Source organism: Chrysoperla carnea, chromosome 1 (genome assembly GCF_905475395.1).
Source record: "Chrysoperla carnea chromosome 1, inChrCarn1.1, whole genome shotgun sequence".
NCBI lineage: Eukaryota > Metazoa > Arthropoda > Insecta > Neuroptera > Chrysopidae > Chrysoperla > Chrysoperla carnea.
In genome coordinates this window covers 60,572,350-60,588,541 of record NC_058337.1, presented here as the reverse complement: position 1 = coordinate 60,588,541, position 16,192 = coordinate 60,572,350, and the positions used below count along the sequence as shown (strand labels likewise).

Sequence of the window (16,192 nt, the reverse complement as noted above, 5' to 3'; positions counted from 1 at the left end):
TCACTCGTATGTATATTTTTTTTCCTTGGAATAATTGAAATGACACAAAACTCGTTATGCGTGAAATGTAGAAATCGAAATATATTCGTTAGGTACAGAACAGAGCTAACAGATTTATAAGCTAAACACTATAGACGAAAATTTTTGATTGATTTTTGACAAGCGAGATAAATACAAAAATGTATAAAAATAAGAAAAAAAATGTTTGTCAACCTTATCTAAATAATGAAAATTAAAACAAGATTGGATGAATTAACTCGAATAAAGAAAATTAAAAATGTTCTTTTTTATCCCATTAAATGGGCTTGTTGTCCTAAATATGCCTCTCGTGAACAGCAACCTTGATAACTCATTTCTAAACTAACCTTCTTCATTTAGGCAATTGTTAGTTAGTAAGTATAATTTTGTGAGGTGGAGCTTATTCTTGTTCTATTCTAGGCGAACCTAGATTATACGATTTTTATTATTTCCTCAAAGTGAATTTTAAACGAGCCGTGGGAAGGGTATAGAGCATAAAAAATATATTTAAAAATTATAAAAAATAAGAACTCAATCAACTCGAAACGAATCGACCGAATATTATGAAATTTTTTCGGATCATATTGTAAGTCTCCACTACTATTACCTCTCCAAATTGGTGTTAATGCTTTGTTCGTATTTTGAAACGTCACCATATGTTGAAAATTTCGATAAAAAACAAATTAAAAATTTCTCCAAAAATGAAACCTCCCGCTAGAACAAAGGATAGAATTTAATATGCAAAAATTTGATTTCAATCGTTAATTCATTTTTAACTTCTATTGTTTAAGTTTGCTTGGAGGGTTATACCGAAAGAAGACCCAAATACCTATTATCTTCCATCGATAAAAATTTGAATCAAATCGGGTGAAATTTTATTTTATAGTTCCAAGTAACTAAATGCAAAATTTCAGCGCCCAAAAGTTCAACAAAATACTTTTCTTCATGTACCGGCAGCACAACATTTTAACTGCAATAGAGAATTTGAAATAATTTTTTTTTTTTTTTTTTTTTGTCACAAATTCATATATAAATGAAAGAATAATTCATATAATGACTATTTTTGAGTATTTTTTTTTAAAAACTAATAAGTCTATTTTTTAATTAATTATTAATAAAAAATAGTTATATTTTTTTAATAAAAAAAAACGTAGGTGACGTAATAACAACCGCTGAGGCTATGAGTAAATCGGTTTCTATGGAAATATGCGTTATAATATAGTGAAAGCCAGTTAAGAGACAAACCATTTAAGTTTGTATTTTTTGTTTAGAAAAACCATTTTCAATTGTAAATTTAAAAGCAAAATTAATTTTTTTTTAAAGTCTAGTTAGTTACGTCTAGTTCTACAGTTGAGGGTAAAACACTATAAAAGCTCGAAAAGTCACCATACTTTCCTGGAAATCTCGAATAATTTTCCTTATTTTATTTAGTGTTAGAGCTCAACTGCCATTAGTCATTATGGTTCAGTCTATTATTATATAAATTCAGTGTTTAGTTTAGAATATGATAATAAATTTTGTGTAAGTTGTTTGAGTTTTTTTGTTTAAGGGAATTGAACTTTACTTTTACGATATACAAGATATATTACATTTTAATGTGAAAACTAAATTTATTTTAGAAAGTGTAAATACAGTATGTTATTTACATAATCTTCAATAATAATAATTTATAAAATAAATCTCCTAATGTATGCTTTCATGCGAAAGCCATTAGTATTATTATCATTAACTTTCTCAAACTGAGATTAGTGTAAAAAGCAGACATAAAAGCGGGGCAAATGCGACTTGGAAGTTGTCCCTCCAAAATAGATCCTTGATAATAACTTATTTGCATAAAAAATTTTATCTAACCTTGATAGGGCTGACTATAAACATGAGGTATAGAAATGGGGGGAGCTGAAATTTGACTATGGTTCAACTTAAGAATTGCTACTCTAGAATTGCTCAACAAAACCGTGCAGTTTTCGGCTGTTGATTGTGCAATAAATTGTAAGTTTTTAAGTACTTTTTATGAAAATAGCTATTTTCAAAACAGTTGAACTTACTGCTTTGACAACAAACACGGCACATTCTTAATGTATGACGTTTTCAACGAGTAATTTTGATTAGATAATTTCTAATTCCTAAAATTGTCCCATAAGCTGATTTATGGCTCATGACTTCATTCTGAACATGAAAACTTATTGTGGGTCTGCAATAACACATTGTATTCAACGTTCAACAGTAGATAAATATGTACATAAATTATTTGTTGAATTTTTTAGATAAAATTGAATATTTTCGACTCATTATGATTCTTCATTAATCATCTGAAAGGTATTTTCAATGAAACCCGATCGATTCCATTATTAAATAAAAACAAGTGAAAACAAACAATTGACTGAGTTAATTGTTGAAATACCATGTATAGACAGTGTTGATGCGCAATCGTTTGTTTTTTTGACGTCACGTCAATAACAAAAGATATTCACTTTTAAATAGACACACACACAACTGATATTCCTATATTAATACATACTATAAAATTTGCACCTAATTAACGCCCTCGTGGATAAACAGTGATGTTTACAAAAAAATGTTTCAAACAAAAGTTTTTTATTTTTTTATAAGGAACATTTTTTGCATTTAAACTTTTGTTCTATCTCTAACGGTATACAAGATGGGTCCTACGGACCCAAGACCCAATTGACATATGATGCCCATTTACGAACTTGACCTCACTTTTTACGTGCTGAGTACGCTGTAAAAATTTCAGCTTGATATCTTTTTTCGTTTTTGAGTTATCGTGTCCACAGACGGACGGACGGACGGGCGGACAACCGGAAATGGATTAATTAGGTGATTCTATGAACACCTATACCAAAATTTTTTTCGTAGCATCAATATTTTTAAGCGTTACAAACTTGGGACGAAACTTAATATACTATGTATATTTCATATATACATGGTATAAATATACATTGTGTCCAATTAATATGAAATAATCAGATATCAAATTTTTTGCAAGAGTAAAGTACCTTTATGTTTTACACTATTGCAATATTCATCAAAAAAAGTTAATTGAAAAGTAATTGAAATAAATAAAACTTCAAACTTCGGTCCTAGTTGAAAACTAAAGTCAAATATGCAATATTATTATCCAATTACCATGAAAAAACTAATTTTATTATTTTTACTAAAACTCTTCTATGTATTATCATTGATATAATTTATATCTACAGATCGACATTTAGTTATGCACTTAAAAATTCTGTGTTGTGTCAATTTGTCTACACGCTGATATTTTATCTAGGATGCACTTGAAAAACAAAGGAATTTTTAATAGATTAAATCGAATATGTATCTATAAATTATTTATTATACCAATATTAATTCAGAGAAGAGAATATTTTCTTTTTTTTATTCGACTTAATTAGACACACTGTATAAAATATAAAATATACCCGCCCGTTAGCATGTTTTATTGGTTTTTGTTATAAATAGGTTTTTGTCATTGATCCTCCATTCTTATCCATTCTGCCACCTAAAAGTATTTACTACTGAATATCGAATGTCTTTTTTATTTTTTTTGTATCTCAAAAATTTTTTGTACATGTATATGAAATATACCAAGGTATACTAAGTTTAGTCCCAAGTTTGTAACGCTTCAAAATATTGATATGATGATTTGTACCATGTATATGAAATATACCAAGGTATACTAAGTTTAGTCCCAAGTTTGTAACGCTTCAAAATATTGATGCTATGAACAAAATTGTGGTATAGGTGGTCATAGTCCATTTCCGGTTGTCTGTCTGGCTGTCGTATATCCGTCTGCCATCGCGATAACTCAAAAACGAAAAGATATCAAGCTAGCGTGCTTAAGACGTTAAAAGTGAGGTCGAGTTCGTAAATGAGTAACATAGGTCAATTGGGTCTTGGGACCGTAGAACCCATATTGTAAACCGTTAGATACAGAACAAAAGTTTAAATGTAAAAAATGTTCCTTATAAAAAATAAACAACTTTTGTTTGAACATCACTCAACATTTTTTCATAAACATCACTGTTTACCCGTGAGCGCGCAATTTATGCGGAAATCGTATAGTATATATTATATGGGAATATCAGTTATATATGTGTGACACGTATGAATGTTTAATGTGACAGAGTAATCAACACTTTCTATACATGGTATTTCAACAATTAACTCAGTCAATTGTTTGTTTTCACTTGTTTTTTCTTCATATGTCATAAATTATAAAAAAAATAAATGTGCAAGGACTTAAACAATGACAATTATTACGAATTAACTCATTTTCATCCCAAAAAACTCGAGTTCCTCAACCTGCCATCATACCCTGTACTCCCTGCAAGTTTTCACAAGCTTAAGGCAACTCATTGTTAAAAATAAACTTTTCTCGCTAAAGTTTATGTCAAAAAATATTGTTTATGAATTATGTAAAAGAATAAATCTGGAATCAAATTCTAACAAATACATTTTGTTGGTTATTATTTAATATTTGTCTTTGAGAAGCTATTACAATGATTAGTTATTCAAATAGAATACTTTTATTTCATGGTAAATGGATTTCGAATTAAATGTCAATAAAATTAATCCATATTTAGATTTGTAGACTATCGATTACAAGGATGTCACATACATGTGTATATCATCTTTGGCTTGAATGGTATTCCATATTATTAATTAGTCCGGATATTACAAGTATTGTTTTGATTTTGATGTTTAGTTGAAGACGAAAACTAGTGAAATAATTCTAACTAAAAATTAGAAATGCAAATGTGAGCTTGTTGGTTATTGGTATGTTACGCTTTCACACAAAAACAACTAAACGGATTTTGGTGAAACTTACTATACTTATAGAAACCTACTATACTTACTACAAGTGGCGAAGGCTATAATGAAAAAAAAAAGTTTTTGTTACAATACGTAGTTATTATTTCTAAAATAATACCTTAAGAAAATGCGACCGTTAAATTGTCCAAGGTTTGGAAGTATAGTAAGGGTAACTGTTTAAACACTAACTGCTAGATTTGTATTCAAAGTTGGCATTGTCTATATAGCGAGTGCTATGGAGGAAGGATAAGTGACGCCAAGATAGATAAAGGCTATAATGCGGTAAGCTTTGTTTTTAAAGTTCAAATTTAAATATGACTACGCTGTGAATTTTTTGAGAAATTAAATATTAATTAAACAGCTATTGACATAAATATGTGTTCCCTGGTACAGTCTCATAATGTCTCCTATAAATGTACCTAATGTACTTAGGGACAAGCCGTTACAAGCCTCCGTTTGCGTCACTTAAAATTCTGTATTCAACCATGATAAAAAAAATGAAATCAACCGATTGGTTCTTAAGATTAATTGGACAGACGATAGAATGGATCCACCCTTAATAGCGCTTGACCTGATGTGATTATTGTTTTGAATGAAAAAACGCCGATTCAAATATCGAGGAGGGAGTTTAAAATGATACCTAGAAAATTTTTGGTTTCATCCCTTCATTCCCATCCATCCTGACTTTGAAATTTCAAATGACACGCTCTACCTTGTGATACCTTATATGAAATGGCATATAATTCTGTCTTCAACCATATGATAAGAAAAATGAAATCGATCGATAGGTTCTTAATAAAGAATACCTAGTAGGTGTAATCCATAACTTCCATCTTTTGTGTAGTCTATCTTAAGAACCTATCGATCGATTTCATTTTTTTTTTTCATGGTTGAAGAGAAAATTTTATTCCCTTTCAAATCACGTGTTACAAGGTAGAGTGAGCTACTTGAAACTTCTAAGTTGGGATGGCTAGAAGTAAAGAATTGAAATTTGAAATTTTTTAGGTACCATTTTTAAACTTCTCCTCGCTATCTAAATCGACATGCTTTCATTCAATTACACATCAGGTCAAGTGGTGTTAAGGATGGATACTTTTGAAATGAGCACATTGTATATGAAATATAACAATCACCTAATTTGTCCATAAAATCATCTAATTAGTAAAATTGGGTGTCGGATCTGTAGAGGACCACTCATGTAAACCGTCAGAGATAAAATACACGTTTAAATATAAAAAATGTATGTACCGCTGCAGCAAAAAAACTTCCTGATCTTACATTCTTATATTAACTGCGTGCAGTACACTAATGAACATAATTTTTAGTTTGCTTCATTAACATTTAAATAAGTATGTATGTAAGTACTTTATTTTACTGTTTTTGTTTTTATTGTGGCATAGAAATCTCTTTTATTGTGCTATATAAAATAAACCTCATAATACATTGTCCTTTGTGTGTCAGTCTCACTAGACATTGTCAAACACGTATGACACTGAAAAAAAAAATCCACCGACAATTAGACATTACGGAAAAAATCCTGAAAGTGTAAACGTAAGCACGAGGATATGATATTGATCTCATAGCAATAAAATTGTTCTCCAAAATTAACTTTATATGTTGTGATTTTCATCATGATCATCAAAATATTTTAATATACAGGACAAAATAAAAACTCTTGAATTTTCATTTTTTTGAAAGTTTGCTTGTCAATGGCACGCCGTTTGTGGTACATAAGTGTTTTTTTCCTCTTATTTACTGTTTTTATTCTCTTATTAAGTGTTAGCTACGGTTCAAGTTTCTGAATACAAGCTTTTATAAAAAGCGAACGCACTTTATATGAACTAGGCAGAAATTACTAAATAACTGTAGTGGTCTAGAAATTGCGAAACTTTTAGTAGGTACAGCTGCTGTTAAATATATTAGAACTGAACTGTAGAATATATTCACTACAAGAATAACTGCTTTTAGTTAACTTGTCTTTTTAGTTAGTTTGCAATAAATATGCTAGTGCGAAATCTTTATTTGAAAAAAAATTACTTACTGATGTTCGAGAGCTGAAAATTATAGAACAAGTGTAAATCGTATGACAATACAATTTTATTAAAAGATAATAGTTTAAACATGGTAGAAGTAGTTTAAAAGTGAATTGATAATCTTAAGAAGAAAACGGAAGAGTTGAACTGAAGTTGAATTTATACATAAAATACTTTGTACCAACAGTTCTTTATCTAGACTTGTAGACTTGCGAATATATGTATAATAACATTATATAAAACATTATTACATATTTTTAATCATTTTTCTTTATTAAATTTCATCAGAATTGACAAATAGGCGTAGCTTTATATAATGCAATTCTATTGACTTACAAGAGCTTTAGCCTTAGAGAAATGAAATTCTTAAAAATGAAATATGAAGTTTTTTTGATAAATATCTTTTCCTGGAATATTTTTCATAAAATGGAAATGATATAAAATAGTAAAAAAATATGATACAGGTTTAAAATTATGCCTTTCTATGAAAAGATGGCAATTTTCAACACTTTCAACACGGGTAAACAATTTCCTAATTGTTGATTGTGGTTAAATAGGGCAGTTAGGTGTATATCATTCAAACAGAAAGTTAACAAAGCTTGTTGAAAGGTTTTGAAATAGATAATACTTTTTTGTATTCATACTGATTCCGCATTTTAGTCGTTATTTTAAATAAAATATAAAATCAGCCAAATAACAATTTTATTAATACGATCTTTTAAATCAATTTTATTACTTTTACAGTTCCACTACGAACCAATTTATTCAAAACAAATATTATATACACAAACAATACTTTTCATGAAAATTAATTTGCAATGTATACCGTGTGCGCAATGTTTAATGAATCAATTTTAAAGTAACATTTAAAATCAGTCAAATAGAGTCTTCCATTTAAAAAAAAAAAAAAAAAAAAAAAAAAAAAAAACCATTTTGAAGAATAATTGAACTTTTGTCTTGAACTAAAAAGAAACATTAGGAGAGTCGGATGAACTTATTTACGTTAGCAAATAAAAGAGGCCAGTTAATTGACAAAAAACATAGGTTTTAACAAAATGTGTTTAAACCTTAGTTGCGATCTTTAATCTTTGACCGTTCAATTGTTATAAACAAATTAAGGATCAAAAGTTAATCATTTCTTTCTGATTTTTTTCTGCTCAAAAAAAGATTGTATGGATATTTTTTTGACCGAAATATTGTGTTTCGTTCATAGAATTTAAGCCTAGACTGACCTCAATCCGCTAATTAAAATAAATTGCGTTAACATAAAGTCAATATTTAAACTAAGTAGTCTCAAATTTGACGACAATATTCATGAAGTTTTCCATAGTGTTTCTCTATTATAACACTAAGTTATGAATGCGGTAAAAATTTTCTTTTGTTGTTCGTGTGTGTACAATATACCTACTAGGTAGTTCCGGATTACTGTATTTACTTATAATTTTTTTTTTTATATTACTTAATTATTTTGAGGAAAGAAACTGTAGGAAAAGGAAAAAAATCATCTAAAACTGATTCGCGCCAAGGTTCGAAAGAAGTCCCTTTTTGTCCAAAATTTGAGTTTCTTTAATGACTTTGTGTCTCTTTAATCACAATTGATATAATGACAAGAACAATCAGAAAAGTGCAGTTTCAGAAAGCTTGGATTGTTTCTACTCGACTAATTTTGTCGTAGGTTAGCACTGTTGTTGCATCGGTTATTAGTCAATATTCACAGTAAATTGTTTTTAAATGAACACGTTGTAAAATATTAAAAACAAAACACTATAACCATAAACGCACATAACTTTTAATGGTAATAACGATGAATACATTTATTTGATCCTCTATCTATGCAGGATAGTACACATAAATGATAGTTAGAAATTATATTGTAAACACAACAATACAATAGCAGGGTAAAATATAGTACCTGCCAAGAGTAAAATGTAAATTGAATCTTCTATAGTTTCTCAGCAGACATTCGTATTTACTGAGAAGTATTTTTTATTTTAATGAGTGTATTTTATTAGAATGCATGTACGCTGAAGACTGGTTGTCAATGTGATTTTGTTTTCGAATTAAATTGATAGAAATTATTTTTAATGTTCTGACTTAATTCACAAAATTATTATTGCTTACCGTTTTCTAAATTATATACAACATAAATGTTTGGTTTTTGGTTAATAGACTATATTCCAGTTTTGAAAGCGTGATGAGAAATTTGCTCTCGCGTTTTGCACATACGTCAAATATTTCGTACCTAAACTTTCTTTAACTTTGTAAATCATAACCTCTCCAAATTTTTAATAATAAGTTATGTTTATATTATGAGTTTATGTAGACGTTATGATTTGCCATTTTTAATAATAATAAATTTTAATAGATTAACTGGGTAATAAAAAATAGTGTGATAACGTGATTATTGAATGATGTTTGAGAGTGAAAATCTTAGAGCAGATAAATAATCTAAATAATAAAATGCATTTTAACTATTTTCATCATATTTCTATCACAAGTTTATTTAACTTTCTGAGTACGATTTATGATAAACTAACAAAAGTACACGAATAGTACAGAAAATTTTCGAAAAGTTAATATTTTTTTCTTACACCTTTACTCGTGATGAGATACTCACACCTTTACGTGATGAGAGACATTCTCATACTTTCTGATGAACTTGAAATAAATATATTTTGAAACTGTTAATTTCGTAATTCGAAAATAGATAAAATTATATGAAGATAAAAAAAGTTTCATCCACATATACCATTTGAGCAAAATGATCACAGCTCGAGTGCCGACGAGTTTAATTATGCAAAGTAACGAAATATTCCTTGAATCAAACAACATAATGTACCATTTATACCTAGTAATATATAAGCATTAAATTTCGAATACTTGTGTTTTATGAATTTTCAAGTACAGGTTAACACACTATATTTGGGAAAAAGAAATATCATTCACCCCGAAACATTAAAATAACAATTAAAGAGAATTGAAAAAAGTACACTTGAACCAGGACTCGAACCCGGACTTCTTGGGTCAAGTGTCCTACCAATTAGGCTATTCGAGTTTTAGACACAGAGCTCAATTTTTTCAACTCATTAAATTTTTATTTTTTCTTTGTTTATTCACTTATTTATTATTATTACTTTTTGTTATTGTTTACTTTAATCATGTATACGATTTTATTTAGATTACCAGACAAGATATTTGTCAATTTAGTTTGCGCTGTATGTATCATATTAAAAACATAAATTATAATCGAGAGACCATGATGTAAATAAATATCGTATACATGATTAAAGTAGACAATAACAAAAAGTAGTTAAAATAACAGTTGAACCTTTTGCTGGGCGCTCAGAGGTGTTCCCTAGAGTAAACCGTAAGGCGTACATGTTGAAGAGAGCTTTTCCAGTTTATCAGTCGATGGGGATGATTAACGATACGTTAGGATATAAACCATGTTGCATTATGATGTTGTAATACTTGCGTCATGGCTAACAAGTTTGTTCGATAGTTATTTAATTTTTAAATTTTCGAAAATATATAGCGCTTGTGAATAACAATGTTATAAGCAATGATCGTTTCCGTTGTGGTATTTTAATGTATAGCTTTAAAAAGCACATGAATATCAATTTTGTTTCTAGGTACTACACCTACCCATACTCTATAACAATAATATTTATTTTATGTTGGTTGATCTTAACCATCAGAGCAGCAATACAGATAGAAATAGAGTACAGCCCAGCATCATCTGATGATCATCGACCCTCATCGTACCTAATAACAATTACTGCACATTTTGATACATGCATTTATTTCATATATTTATCGATCAATTAAATTTAAAAGCCAACAAAATTTTATTCATTACAATAAAACACACAATAGTAAACAGTTGCTTCATTACCAACTACTTTAGTAATTCACTGTTACATATGAAACATTTTGCCTATCTCACCCCTTCCTCCGTACCTTTTGCAAGATATCATAATGGGTTCCCGACTAGAAGTTTTCGTGTGCTCCCAATTCTGGGAAGCATCTGGGAAATCGAATCGGTTCCCAAATGGGCATGTAGCGCAGATACGTACTTAGACCCTTCTCTTAGCAACGCAGATACCCTTGGAACCAATTGGACAATCCCAATCAGCACCTTAAAAGCACCTTACGTTGCACTTTTTTCTCTCATTTACTATTATTAATCACTTATAGTATGCATTTTATTTAATTAAACTTGACATTGTGATTCTGGTTGTGTCAGAGTACACACCGAAGACCATCGGATTCCAAGTCTACGCTGTTTATTTTAAACGTTGAGTTGTCCAAATGAGTTCCGGCACATGTTCCAATGTGAAAAAAGTCATGTTGCTTTCAAGTATAAGCTCGATAAATCATTGGGTTAACTTAGAAGGTTACCATCCAGGGTCCTCCAGGTTATTTGTTTTGAGTGATTATATCTCAAGAATGGAGCGGTCAATAATTTTGTTTTTTTTTAACTCAAAACAAATACAAGAATATTCAGTTAGTTTTTTGAAAAAATCTTAAATCTAGTTTTTTTTTCTAGAATTATAAACTTGTTCAAAACACAACAAAACACAAACTTTCCTATCCTCACCATGTTAATTATCCTGTAATTGAATTTATCTCGAGTTAGAGACGGTCTAGAGAATAGATTATTATATTTTTAATCAGTATACAGTTCACTAGAATTTTCTGCCGATATGCCAACAGCGAGACAACAACCATAAGCATACAGAAACTGTAACGATAAGAAATCATTTGAAAGAATAAATAGTTACTTTAAAATTCATTGAAAATCCAGGAATAACGATATATTACAGTTCATAATAGAAAGATTTTTCGCATTATTGCGAAAAAAAATAATTCGTGTTGTTACAGTTTTTATACCATGCATATATGAAATATACATAGTATATTAAGTTTAGTCCCAAGTTTGTAACGCTTAAAAATAATGATGCTAGGAAAAAAATTTTGTCATAGCTGTTCATAAAATCACCTAATTAGTCCATTTCCGGTTGTCCGTCCGTCCATCCGTCCGTCTGTGGACACGATAACTCAAAAACGAAAAAAGATATCGAGCTGAAATTTTTACAGCGTACTCAGGACATAAAAAGTGAGGTCAAGTTCGTAAATGAGCATCATAGGTCAATTGGGTCTTGGGTCCGTAGGACCCATCTTGTAAACCGTTAGAGATAGAACAAAAGTTTAAATGAGCATCATAGGTCAATTGGGTCTTGGGTCCGTAGGACCCATCTTGTAAACCGTTAGAGATAGAACAAAAGTTTAAATGCAAAAAATGTTCCTTATAAAAAAATAAAAAACTTTTGTTTGAAACATTTTTTTGTAAACATCACTGTTTACCCACGAGGGCGTTAATTAGGTGCAAATTTTATTGTATGTATTAATATAGGAATATTAGTTGTGTGTGTGTGTATTTAAAAGTGAATATCTTTTGTTATTTACGTGACGTAAAAAAAACAAACGATTGCGCATCAACACTGTCTATACATTTTTATATGTGTTATGTGATAAAGAAATCAACACTGACTATGCATGGTATTTCAACAATTAACTCTGTCAATTGTTTCTTTTCACTTGTTCTAGTTAATTACAATTAACAAGTGAAATTCACTAAATTCCATAAACCCTTGACAAATGTTTCGGGTACGATACCTTGAAACATAGTTAAGAACGCTCTCCCTTACAAAACCTTTGAAACAAAAAATCAAAAAAAACAAAATCACACAGACAGACCGCCACACATAGCGGCCAAACTTATAACTAGAATTTGTTCTCGTTAAAACCGTTTCTTTATTAATTAATCAGCAGTTGGCCATAATGAAAGGAACATGTAGCCATAAAAGCGAAATATCTTCCAATGACTTATGTTGAAACATATGTTTGCCTTGGCTTTTCGTAGTGATTGGAAGTGAAAATAACTACAGTTCATTATTTTAAGACTCATCAAACCTGCATAGGTTTCAATGTTAGTACTTTTTACAATTATTAAGATTGTTAAATAGCTCAAAATCGGTTCATGGAGGTAACAGACATTTTCTGTTTCTGAGTTTCTGAAAAAAGTTTTCAAATTTTTTTTTCTTTTCTTTAAACATATTTTGTATAACTTTCATTTTTTCTATCTCTTACGGCTTAAAAATAAGCTTCATGGTCCCAGAATCTAATAATTTAAACTCCTTCATATACGAACAGGCATATGGAAATTAATTTATTAGGTGAGGAGTACCAAAAATTTGCTTTCACTACCAATATTTATTATAATAACAAACATATATTTTTCTGAATCATAGTAAATTTTCAAATGCAAGCAGTTTTTTCGCCTCGTATTTTCTGTGGGGAACACAAATTTCAAAAATATATTTCGTACTTCTGTTGGTCAATAGCTTATACAACCCCAGTGGTTATTGTTGAACGTAACTAGCTCCCTCTTAGACCAAATGAATCTTACAAATATTAAAAACATTCTGTTCAAAATTTTATTGAAAATGGTTTTAAAAATTTTTTTCGATTAATTTAACATTTTAATAAAAAATAACTTTTCTTTTAAGTTCATTTTAACAGCTTTGTGTTTTATTTTCTGGTTCAAAATTGAAAAAATATTCACAATAATAGTAGCATAGACAAACTAAACCTTTTAAAGCTTCATCTTAATAACAGCGTTTAATTTTCTTAACAATTTAAAACAAAAATAAATGGTTACTTTTACTTTTCAATAATCTAACTTTAAAGCTTTTGCTTTCCTTAATACACTTCAAAAATTCTCGTATACGTAATTGGTGGCGGTATTAACTTATAATTACACAAAAAAATGGGGTTTTGTTGTTTCAACAGTTTTTCAACAAGTAAACATTGTTTGAAAATTTCCAAATTTTGCCTATTTTTATAAAAGGTATTTGACTTATATACATAAATATCCATTCTATAAACATGTTTTTCGGATAAGGTAAGTCGATATTTATCACAGTTTAAATATTCAGGAACGAGTCCAATAATATGAAGTTTCAAAGATTCTAAATTGTAAGTAATTAATCATGTCTCAAAATTTCGGTATTCCCATACATATTTTCAAGAAATTTTTATATACAGGGTAACCCATTTTAATCCCAAATATGTTCTAAAATACTTACACTAAAAACGAATTTTTATGGACATAACATTAAAATATAGACTTATACCTTTAAAATAAGTACCTAAAAGTACAAAAATATTATTTATTGGCCAATCTACGGATGATTCAAACCGAACGCTGCTCACCGACCTTATAATTCATATTGCAATATCATTTTTGTTTGCAATTTTAACCATAATCCGGTTCTATTGGTCGTAAAAATACGAATAAAAAAAAGAAATATTTGTTTTTTCATGTAGAATTAAATGGTACTAAACTTTCAATAGTTTAGGAGCTATGATGTATAAACAATTAATTTGTTTCTAACAAATTCCCCCCCCCCCCACTCTGAGCGATGAGCAAGTTGAAAAATGCGGATTTCACGTGTCAAAATACGTCGAAATACACTCCTCGGTAGGACCTGTAAATGCATAACTCAGCGCCTACACTAAATGGTGCAAACTGAAACTCCTTTCTGCCCATCTGCCATTGTCGTAAATAGAAATCGATGCCCAAAAACAAGATTAGGCTATATACCGAAATTTTAGATTGATATTTGATACAGGACTCCTGATTTTACAAAACATACATCAATAAATTTCAACAACCCTTAAAGTAAAATCAAATATCGACTTATCTTAAAATAATTGAAAAATAAAAACATAATCATATTAAATTTCAATACAATTTCAAATTTCAGTCCAATACTCTGCATTGCTGATTACCGTTATGTGGAATATTTTGATGGTTCAACAGTACCAGCATGTCAAACATTAGCAAATTCATTTTGGCCAGCATTTTATTTTTTAATGACAATATTTGTCTTTTTTATTATACCATTAATTATATTATTAGTATTATATTTAATAATTGCGAAAACATTGATCCATGATGCAAAACATATTGTATGTAATAAACATCCTGATCAATATAGTATTCGTGGTCGTAAGCAAGTTGTTCTTATGTTAGGCACTGTTATATTTATATTCTTTGTATGTTTAATACCATTCCGTGTATTTACATTATGGATAATAATATCACCGGATGAAACCGTTTTTAAATTAGGAGTGGAAAAATATTACAATATTTTATATTTTTGTCGTGTTATGGTTTATTTAAATTCAGCTATAAATCCAATTTTATATAATTTAATGAGTTCGAAATTTCGTCATGGATTTATGTTAGTATGTTTACGACAAAAGAACTCTATACATTTTCGATCACGCGACCGTAGTGGAACATTACGTACAAGTGTAACATCGTATCGACATAGTATGATACGACAAAATAGCTCATTAAAAATCAATAACTTTCGTATGAATAGTTTAGATTCGTCACCAAAATTTAATAATCGTTCCGATCACACAGAGTTACGTAGTCGATTATGTTCGACAAATGAAAATTATAGTCCATTGTTTTATCGAAATGGTGGTGGTCGTAATAATTCAACTGAAACACAAATTAGTTTTCGTAATTTACGTTTAATTGATGAAGAACAACAATTCTTAAGTGATGAACCATTAACGTCTGCTTCTAAATCTTTACCAACATCAACAGTGAATAATTTAAAATGCTTAGTTGAAATTAATAATATTCCAAATAATAGTTATAAATTGTGTAATGGCTTTAATAATGACAATTCAATACAAGAGGATGAACAAGAGGAAGATATTGAATTTCATTTGACAGCATCATCGAATGCATCATCTCATGATACGAACAAGAGTAATAATTATATGATGGTAAATGGTCATGAGAGCAGATGTTTTAATGACGAAACATTTTTATAATTTAATGTTTTTTCTTTTGTAAAATTTTTATACACACGAATAAAAATAGTTAAATCAATAAATGAATCAGAGAAATAGACTTTACATTCGAAAAACTTAAAAGTGTGGAAAATGTTGCATTCTTGTGAGAAATAATTGTTAAACGTTAATAAGTCATTAAATAAATCTATTCAATAGCATTATTCTACAAAATCAAATTAAGTCTTATTTATATTGAAAAGTGCTCCACTATTCCATTAAATTTATAATTTTAGGTATAAAGAGAGCTTGCATGTTTTGTAATTATTTTGCATCGAACATAAAATTTCTTTGGACGTAGTCCTTAGATAGTGAAACAACATTAAGAAAAGAAAGGCTTTCAAATCGTCTCCGAGTATAAAATG

The 16,192-nt window shown here is 29.1% G+C and overlaps 1 protein-coding gene across 1 annotated transcript in view; it reads left to right on the top strand.

Annotated features, from left to right (window-relative positions):
- Positions 1 to 15,809, top strand: part of LOC123306086 (growth hormone secretagogue receptor type 1) — a 184,988-nt gene extending 169,179 nt beyond the window's left edge. Inside the window, exons 3-4 of the mRNA XM_044887963.1 lie at positions 14,720 to 15,575; positions 15,672 to 15,809. Of these exons, the coding sequence (XP_044743898.1) occupies positions 14,720 to 15,575; positions 15,672 to 15,809 (994 nt within the window). The remainder of the gene's footprint in view (positions 1 to 14,719; positions 15,576 to 15,671) is intronic.
- The last annotated feature ends 383 nt before the right edge of the window (positions 15,810 to 16,192 follow it).